The 10,474-nt window shown below is 39.2% G+C and overlaps 1 protein-coding gene across 1 annotated transcript; it reads right to left on the reverse strand.

Annotated features, from left to right (window-relative positions):
- Positions 1 to 250: 250 nt before the first annotated feature.
- On the reverse strand, positions 251 to 3,529 carry LOC109018290 (dual specificity phosphatase Cdc25). Its single transcript, XM_019000451.2, has 3 exons — positions 3,392 to 3,529; positions 3,152 to 3,290; positions 251 to 843 (listed from the first exon to the last, which is right to left on the reverse strand). Exons 1-3 carry the CDS (start codon positions 3,472 to 3,474, stop codon positions 673 to 675), a joined length of 393 nt encoding a protein of 130 aa, XP_018855996.1. The 5' UTR covers positions 3,475 to 3,529; the 3' UTR covers positions 251 to 672.
- Positions 3,530 to 10,474: the final 6,945 nt, after the last annotated feature.

Raw genomic sequence — 10,474 nt, forward strand, 5'->3', positions numbered from 1 at the left:
TGAACAAGTATCATGCAGTCGTTTTGAAAAAAATAAATAAATATAAGATCTACATGAAAATAAATTAATTTTTTAATAATAAACCTCACTTTTTTTTAAAGCGACTGCACGACGTTTATGCATTTCACGACTATATGTAGCATTACTCATTGTGGCCCGAGGGTAGCTCATTGTAAGTGTGAGAGGCAAATATTTGAATCTCCTAGAGTTCTTCTTAATTGAGAAAAAGAGAAATATACAAAATATAGGATATTTTAGTCATTTCAATCATCAACATAATCTGAAATAATCAAGATATTCCATATTGCCATATTGTACATTAAATTGATGCTATCCAAGAAATGGAGAGTATCCTGTTCTCCATTTAAAAGGTATCCAAACATGCAAATTCCTCCTTTATCATCCTGGAATGAGAAGAATAATTACACTGTAGTTAACACCAAACTGTTTTTCTTCCAATAATAGAATTTGTGGGCTTCTCCCCGTAATACCTCACTAAGTAGAAAAAGGATAAAACGTACTGAGTAGAAACTGGAACATCATCAAATTACATATTCTATATTACGAAGTGAATATATTGTTTGGACATGCACCCTGTAAAATGATTGTAAGTAGATGGCCCCAACATCATACCATCGTTCTTTCCCGTCCAGGAGTTCTTTCCATTGATGACTATGCACTCTCGTCCTTACAAGGGATATCTGTGCAGCTACAAACAGGTCGACCAGAAGCTTCCCAGCCATTGAAGCCACGTTCCAGGACCCAAATATTCTTTATTCCTGAATCTTCCTTCATCTCCTCAAGATAATTGACAATCTTTCGTGCACAAGTTGGTCCACGAACCTAGAGAACCATAACAATGGGTAGATATTTCAGGAAAACCCCCAAGCTCGTACATAAGGAGTGATGAATAGAAGAAAAATTTAGAAAGAAAAAATATTTATTCCTTAAGCTAGTCAGGTGGTTTTTCCGTATACTTCCTGTATATAAGGGTTACACCCTATTTAATTATTAATAAAATTTATCTTACAGAAAAAATTTTACAAAAGAGTTTCAGTCAGACGGGAACAGAATTTATGAATGAAGTTCGGTATAATAATGCTAAGAAAAGAAATCACAACAATTGTTGTAAAGAAGATTTGTTACTAAATGATGTGCAGATGTAGAATATTGGGCATCACAGTATGTTTGTGTGTATTTATATATATTGATAAGTTTGGGTGTCACATAATCGAGTGGGAAGAATCTTGAAGACAACCGAAAAATTTTCTCCGAGGATGCATTCAAGAGAGCAGTTACCCATTCACATGTGTATATCATATATCGTCCAAGGTACGTACATTCGGCAGCATCAAATTCTTGGACACGATCTCACTGATCTCTCATATCAGCCACGTAGGGTCATTTGAGTAAGGAGGAAAGCGAGAAAGTTGATATTTGATGAATAATTTCTCATATCATATTTTCCTTTAAGGTTCTGAGGCTCACAAGTTTCTGAAATAACAAAATGTGCAAAAGCTGAAGAAAAAGTAATTTTCAACAGTGATCTCAAAGAAAAGGGATACTCATAGTATATGAATGTATAAAACATTCAAATAGGCAGCCGCTTCATATGTATTTACATAGCACCCTGACTTCTAAATAGTTTCATAATAGATCATCTTGCCCACCTCCACTCGCTTTGTAAATTTAATCTCATTAATGCATATATCATGCTTCACTCAACTACAAGACGCATACCCTTTATTAAAAGAGAAGGGTAATTCTGAATGTGAGTACCTGTCCAAAAACTTCCTATTAGTGACCTCCAAATGTTCCTAGGATGCCCTTTCTTCCAACTCTACGGAGAGAGAACTTGGTTAAAAATGCCTGAACATGGAGGCTAACAACTTCATCAAAGCCAATAGTACCATAGGAACCTAATGATGGAAGTAGAAGAAGTCGTAGACAGCCCTCACACAACATAAATATTTTATTCTATAAGGCTAGGGTCCTAAGAGCATGAAGTCTTTGGCTGGTGAAGAGATATGCTACAGGACAAGAATAGCAGTGCAACTACTTGAGGTGGTGCAATTGCTTGAGGAGTTGCAATAGGATTTGTTTTTTAGCTTTCCTGCTTTATCTTTTCTCTACTCTGTTTTAAACTAAGCTTCATTTTGCTATTATGATTATAATTGTTTGCTTATTGAAGGAACGATGAATAATAAAGAACCATTCATTGAGGAATTTTTTTACAGACACCATGTGGTCTCTCCAACTCGAAAGAAGTGTTTTGCTATAGATTTGCCCTTTTTTTTTTTCAACAATGCTCAATCGTGATATACATACTTCCCAAGCATCCATCACGTTTACTTCATAAGTGATTATATACCTAATCATTTATGAAATTCCAACTTTAGCGCATCATCGGAAACCTTCATGGAAAATATGATAGTCCATCCTAACTAAGTCAAGACAAGTTTAAGTCTTACTCAAACAATTCACTAACCAACTTGAATTTCCCAAACGTTCTGCCTGAAAAACAGATTAGTGGATAAAGACAGCATATACAATCACGTCCCCTTCCAGACTGAATCCAAAATGACATGATATTGTCTTGGACATTCATGTCCAACTGAGCTGGATGAATTCCTAAACAGGATACGTAAGATGTTAATAGCCATATAAAACTAGATGACTGGAAATAATTATAATCATCTGCACGACTTCATTCGGAAATTTGCGATCAACCAGTATTATAGTAGGACCAGAGATTTGGTGAAAAAATTCAGTTATTTCCTGCAAAAACATAGAGTTTTTGGCACATCCCAATGCCATATCGAAAGATCCAGAATAACCGTAAGGAGCACCAGACGGAAAAGGAAGTAAACGCAATTCAGATCTTAGACTGCATTTTACTTAGATTTTTTTTATGTGACTGGATGAGAAAAATCATGAAAGAACTAATTGATTAGTGGAATTAACACTAATATCTTCCCCGCAGCTAAGAAATTACAGGTTATATTGAATTTTCGAAGCCAATTTGTTTCAGACTGCATAGAACACCTTCCCAACCCAACAAAACCTCTATATACTACACGAGATACCCAATAGGGAAAAATCACAAAATTCAAAGATAAGGTCGAACAGGGTTTGAAAGCTGCAACAAAACCTGGCTGAGAGCGCAGTGGAAAACAAGGGTATCTTTCCCCTTCACCTCTTGAATAAGGTTGGATATCTTTTCAGAAAAAGTGTCACTCGCGTAGTGCAGAGACCCAGCAATATGGCCGTCGTAACTTCTCTCGTCATCCCTAGAAACCCAACAAAATTAGCTCAATATACGTTTCCGTAGCAAATTCCGGCCCCAAGATATAAATCAAAATCAGAAAGGAGTGTGTGATGGTGAATAAACCTGACATCGATGATGGCTATATTAGGGCGGCGTTTGAGAGAGAGTAGCTGAGAGCCAGTCACGTAGGAGATACTCCGAGCCATTTCTACCTCTTCCTTTCCTTTCCTCCACCGCTTTGTCCGAAAACAGAATCGCTTGTCAATTGGATTGGATTAAGTAAGATAAATGTAATTATATATATAAAAAATAAATTTAAAGTGTTTCTGTGTATTTAATATTTACTATTCTTCTTTGTGATATTTTTTTTATTATTTTTTTAATTTCTCACATTTCACTTTTAATTATAAAACACGAAAAAATTACACATTTTTTTTTATTAGTTCTTCCTTTTTCCTAATTCTTTTAAATTTCTCACATTTCGCTTTTATTTATTTATAAAACATGAAAAAGCTACAAATTTTTAATTTTTTTTTATCTTTCTTTAAATCTCTCACATTTTACTTTTACTTATAAAACATGCAAATTTTAAAATATTATTAGAATACTTTATTTTATTAAAATGAAAATTATTCATAATAAAATTTTTGCAAAACATGATAAAAGGATAACAAAGTTCACAAAAAATAAGATGAATTCATTTTTTTAATTTTTTACTAGGATATTAATATCATTTTGGAGATAAAGAGATATTATAACCACATTAATATATGAAAAATATTGAAATATATGAGATTCTTATAAATTTAATGGTAATTAAGAAAATATATAAAATAAATAAAGAAAAAAAATATTTAAATGATATAAAAATGATAAATAAGTTGATGTATAGTGTTTTGTAAAAATTGTTAGCTAGAATTAAAAAAAAAATTAAATGTTTTTTTAGATAAAACTTTGAGAAATGATTTCTACAAGTTCCAAATAGACAAATATCGCGCAAGTTTTTGTAAAAAAGTGGATCTCACCTTAAAAAAGTATAAAAAAACTATATTTTTTTAATAGGACTCATTTTTTTTTTATAAAGGGCTTGTACGAAGCTTGTTTATTCAAGATTTATACCTAGCATAAATAAGCCACTGAGAGTGTTTTAATAAGGGGCGTTTAGGCATGTTTTGTAGCCACCTCCTGCGATTGCTCGTTGACACCTACACGTGACACCTACTAGGGAAAAAGGAGAGTGGCCGGTGTTGGGTAGCCTCTGAGGCCCTAGTAGTTGCTGTAGGAGCTTATTATTTCTAGTTAGAGTAGAATCATCTTACCCTCGAAAGGGCCGTCACTTGTTCCCTTTGTAATAACCCATTTCCCCAGGTTTCTGTACGTCCGTATTCCCTGAGGTGACTACTTGTCGGCGGCTAATCCTTTCCCAGGTAGTCTTTACAGATGCTCCCGATCGTCTCATTAAATGCGGGGGCTCCCCTTTCTCGCTAACGAGGGTCTTCCTCATCGATGAGAAGAATGGATCGGTTCTCCCTCAACGTTGGTCCCCCGAGGGTTTCTCAACCCGTTATTTGGGTCTCAATTTCTCCCTTTTAGTTATCTTGCCAATTCCAGCCGTGCGAGCGGTGTGAATTGTGTTTTCCCTCTTTTTTTATTTTTGCCTCACGTGCACTCATTAGTCATCTACCATCCCATGACTAGGACATTGTGTGCCCTTGCCTCTCGCGTCGTGTGGCTGCCAATGCTTTCTCTTACATATGTCGGGATTTGGTCACGCTTTTCCCATCTTTCGGGTATTTTCGTACTCCCTCCGGTTTATGCCCATAACTCACCTAGATCCACCGATCAGGGCGAATGCCCCCAAATCTTCTTCTCGTTTCGCAGGTAGAGCGTTGTGTCCCGAGGCTCCCCTAGGCGACTAGACGAGGTACCCTGCTAGGCTTCACAACACTTTAAGGGGTACCACTGGTCAGCGTCCACTTCCTGGGCCAACATCGACGCTGTGCGCAACTCGTACAAGATATCAAAGTACATTGACTTGGAGAGACCGGGACCTCGACAAAGGGTCGTGAACTTAGAGGGATTCACCACGAAGGTGGCCCTCTACCCCATGATATTCGCCAATTGGTTGCGACTCCCCTTCTATCGTTTGGTATGAGACGTCCTGGGCTTCGTTGCGTTGGCTCCGACGTAGCTCCACCCCAACGCCTGGAGGATCTTAATGTCTTGCTGTGTGGTGTGGCACTAGGTGTTGTGCGATGTGGATGAGGAGTACCCCAATCCAACCGCGAGGGAGTTTTTCTACACCTATCAAATTCAGTGTCGGGAGGGCAATGTGTGGAGGTTTAGATCTCGCATTGGGTCTAAAGTTTCTCGCTTAGAACCCTAGTATGATCGTGTCAAAGATTGGACAGAGAAGTTCTTGTTTGTGTCTGGGCAAGGTTGGGAGTTCCCCCATGGGAGATGATTCGCCAGGACTTTCCTGTCAAGGCTATTTGGGGGTAGTCTCAGACGACCGAGATTTCTCGATAAGTCTATCCGCCCACGAGCTGGCACACGTCGAGCTAGTTCAAGCATGGGTTGAGGCACACCAAGAGGAAGTGTGAAGTGAGACTTTGCTGATCCGTGCGAACATTGAGGTTTCCGTGGTGATGTCGGACCGGTCTGGAGCTTCGGGCTGTGACTTTCTGAGGGGACCACCCCATTCTCTGGGGGAGAAAAGGCCTTGCAACCCGTGAGCAGGGGAATCGAACAGAAGGAGTCGTACTCTGTCTGCTCACTCTTCTACAGGTCTCAGACACACTGCAGATGGGCCAGGAGCCTTTTCCTATTTGGGGAGAACTTCACACTTGCCTAGGCCTTTAGAGACAATCTCGCTCAGGTTACCTATTGCCTCGTTGCAGTTGGGAGAGAGAGCGGGCATGGTTGGACATCATGGCTCGCCCTTGCTTGATTACGTTCAAGACCTTATGGGGCAAGCAGAGGTGGACTACCTGGCCACCACGGGTGTTGGGCAGCTTGCTTCACACATGTAGGCCTGAAGGGTTGGACGACTAGGACTAAGAGCTTGACTTGACTTTCGCAAGGTTTCTGGATCCGACCTCATCGGCCCCTTCCACCGTGGGTGAGCCTTTTAGATGCTTGGACGATGTCCTTCCAGTGATGGTTTCTCCCAGTTCCACAGGGGGTTTGGGGAGGGTGGTCACCTTTCTTGTACCCCTCTATCCATTTTTTTTTGGGGGGGGGGGGGGTTTCTTTCCACTCCATCGCCGAGAACCGTGTGTGGCGAGTTAGGGACCATATAGGACGTGGGGGAGGCTTCCTTGATTCCCCCTTTCGGAGCTGTTTTAGACGTGGAATCCAGCAGTGGGGACGTGGTGGTCCTTGCCCGGTGCCACTAGGGTGACGAGGCTGGGGGTTGCTGGATGACAAATCCCAGACAGCGAACCCTAGGGGATGCCTGATTTAGGCAACGGCCACATTAACCGCTATGGGCTCTCCGATCTCGGAGGAGGAGGAGGACGCCCGGGGGGTCTCATGGCCCTGTTGGGTTACCTTTTCCCAACCCTGCAGAGCTACAGAGCCCCATTAGCACAACCTTCCCTAGTGGGAGGCGGAGGTGCATGGATGGCCAAAGAGCAGCTCGAGTTTTGGTGTCGCATGACTGGAGGCCATGAGGGACACGACGTGTCGGCTCAGAGGGATCCTGTCTCCGATACATCCCCTTTTGGTTTAGGCCCTTGCCACTTCTGGTTCTCATGGTTTCTTTGCTTGGACGTTTCAGGGGATCCACCACTTGGCAGCCTGGATCGTAGATGAGTGGGCTGAGAATGAGAGAGAGGATTCGAGAGTTACAGAAGTTTGCAGCCCAGGCAAATGAAAGAGCACTTAGGGCCTGGGCCGAGCAAGATGGTGCGGTGGAGGCCTTCGTGGGCATCTGCACGAAGTTGCATTCAGAGGAGGGGGAATGTGCACACCTCCAAGAGTGTGACACCTCAACCTCCGCTTGGGATGGAACAGAGACTTGGAGTATTGGGATATGCAATACAAGGTTACATACCCCCATTCATGATACTTAATATGCAATGCATCATAGTATGCAACTAGTAGTATGCAAAAATCGCAACAAAAATAAGGATGATAAAAATAATTGATGCCAGAATAAACTAAACATCCCAACGATTTATAAACCATAAATAAGTACTTTCTCACTTAAGATAGTGGATCCACAATGGGTGAGATTTACTTGAAATCTTAGTAAGTTAAACAATCAACGTGCACAAAGATAAATTATGCATGATGAATGATAAATATGAAATGCATGTAATGCGAAAAATCAGTGTGTGTCACCCATCTAGATTCCTCAACATTTTCAGAAAAACTACAACACATATTTTCGTACAGAGAACATTTTTCACTTTTCTGGCAAAAATAATCATAACATTTCATCGTTATTAGTAATTCATACTTAATCATAACATCATAACGTGTGGTATCTTTACAGTTCCCCGTATGCATTGTGAGTAATTGCTGGTTACCATAATACAACTCACATTGAAACTACGTTATTTGCAGACTCATTCTCAACGCATTAGTAACATAACATAGCATCATAACATGTACACCCAACAATCTTAGGTGTCATAGCATTTGATTTCACTCCGGCGTTCTTTAAAAAGAACTCATTCGAAGCCCGTTGACTGTTTTTCGTCAACCCAAAAGCTACCACTCCATTCTTAAACACTCCAGAGTGGACAGAGGAGTTCCACTAGGATGATTCCCCATCCTAGCATTTGGGGTCATAACAAAAATTATTTTTCATGCAATGTTAAAAAATGTATTTCATGACATGTGCATATATAACAAGCTTTCATGTGAAAATAATATTTATAGATGCAATATGCTAAAATAGTGAAAATATCACATGTCATGTAAGTATGCACACAATGTATCAAATAACATATATTTTATGCTCAAAATGATAATTATAATATGAATGTAACATTTATCAATAAATCATAAATAACTTATCAAGGTGTAAGTTAGAGACCAACTTACAAACTTCCTGAGTTTGGAAAGTCATAGCGGTTGAAATAAAATTCATAATAAGTTAGGATTTATACCACTATGAAAGATGTTCATAATCAAAGGTTTCAAAAATAGGTATTTATAAATATACCCCTAAACTTTCACAAATTGCCACTAAGGTCCAAAAATTTTCACTATTTGCAAAAAAATCTCAAATTTAACCAAATTTCATGGACCTCATATTTTTAATATTCTAAAATCATCTATACTTGTAGAATTGTAAATTTAAAGTGTAACTACCTCAAACATTCCCAACCCGTGGCATGCACTCTAGTTGATACCTTAGTGTGATTTTAACTATTGATCCCTATAAATGCATGCTTATGCAATTTTTCTTTAGTCACAAATAATCACTATAGTCCTTAATAATATGATAAACGCCAATTCTTGGGTGAGCAAGTTCATCCCTACACTTAATTATGACTAAAAACCTTAATTTTCATTAATCCTCCATTAATCAAGCTTGATGCTCCTAGTGCAAATCACAAAGGCATGCTTTCAAAACTGACCCAAAACATGTATTTTCATTCTTTTCATTCTTATCCCAATCAAAAGGTATTCTAAATGCTTAATCATCAAGCCTAGGTGGAATAAATCAAACTTTATGCCTTAATCACAAACTTACCTAAAACCCATGCATGTTTTGATGATCAACACAAGATAGAATTAAAGCCTATGATGGCATGCTTCTAATCAAACCTTCCATGATCATTCTAAGACATTAATAAATCATATCAAAATATGCTAAGACATGCCATAGCTAAAATTTCCACTAAAAATAATTTAAACACTTAAACCATCCTTAATGAATCATGTTTTGAATTAAGCATGGTAACCTTTTCTAAATTCATCCAAAAATTACTCCAACACTTCAAATCACAACTTGACATGTAAACTAAGGTGTAGGTGTAGGGCAAGAGAACTTACAAATTTCTTGGTCCTTTACAGCTCCCAACACAAGAACTCAAGAACTCAAGCACTTCCAAGAACACTCACTCGGTTTCTATTCTTTTGTACCCTAAGGGAAGAAGATCTCTCCAGAACTGAAGAAGAGCTAGGAGAAGAGGTGTGGAGGAAATGAGGGGGTGGAGGGGCTTTCTATAGGCAGCCAAGGGGAAGGAGGAATTGGCCTAAGACCTGGAATTTCAACTTGCATTTCATCATCTTGTGTCACTTGTGCAGTGTGAATAGTGCCCTAAATCACCATGATTTCATGCATTTAGGTGCTACATTGATCCTAAGGGTGTTGGTCAAATCGTGGTGCAGAAGGAAGAGAAGAAAAACAAAACAAAACAAAAATCAAGCATGAAGCTGACGGGTTCAAGGGTGGTTTCTTGGGCAATTTTGATCAAGGCCTTGACTCACCCTCTTGTCTTTTCTCCATGGCTGCTTTGTGCAGGTCATCAGCCATTCTTGAAAGGCTTTCCAGGTGAGGGAATGGTTCTTGGTTGGCTACTAAGTGATCATGAAGTGGCAACTCAAATGAAAGGGGTGAAGGGAAGTGGGTTGTCGAAATGAAGGTGGTTTGATGCCTTTGGTTTGGTGCTTTCTTTGGGTGGGAAAAATTGGTCGAAAGCTCATGATGACCATGAAGGCTTCTTGTGGATTGGTTGGTGATGGAGGTGGTGTGGTGATTTTTTTATTTCTTCCGATAACATGTCTGGAGGTTTATCTTGGGGCCTAATATGATCTAAGAATTACGTAATTGAATAATGAAACAATAAAATTTCTTAACAAAAAGGCTGAAAGGATTAAGAAAGAAAATTAAGCTCCAAAACATGGTTTAAAGATCACTAATCATGGATAAGTTGATTAATGGTCTTAACCCAGTTTCAAACCTTAATTTGAGTACTTAGGGTATGACATGATCTTGAGGAAACCCATGATATGGTCTATTGGGCTTCAAATTGAAGAGTGAATAGAAGCAAAACAAGGCTTTCTGCCTTGTAGGGCTGAAAAGGGCCATGAGGGTGGGTTAATGGTCCATGAGCTTTGGGTTTGAGTGGATGGGAGGCCTTGTTTTCAGATTTTGAAGGATTAAGACAGGCCTCAAGATCCCCAAAGATGGGGCTTGAAAGACTTACCTTAACATAATTGGGTCATTGGTTAAACCTATACCAT

This window comes from Juglans regia, chromosome 3 (genome assembly GCF_001411555.2).
Source record: "Juglans regia cultivar Chandler chromosome 3, Walnut 2.0, whole genome shotgun sequence".
Taxonomy (NCBI): Eukaryota; Viridiplantae; Streptophyta; class Magnoliopsida; order Fagales; family Juglandaceae; genus Juglans; species Juglans regia.

Excerpts from the sequence above, each read along its gene's own strand:
- LOC109018290 (XM_019000451.2), bottom strand. The coding sequence starts at position 3,474 with ATGGCTCGGAGTATCTCCTACGTGACTGGCTCTCAGCTACTCTCTCTC. Across the intron at positions 3,291-3,391 it reads ATAGCCATCATCGATGTCAG|GGATGACGAGAGAAGTTACG; the intron begins GTTTATTCACCA and ends TTGGGTTTCTAG. Across the intron at positions 844-3,151 it reads TCCACTGCGCTCTCAGCCAG|GTTCGTGGACCAACTTGTGC; the intron begins GTTTTGTTGCAG and ends ATGGTTCTCTAG.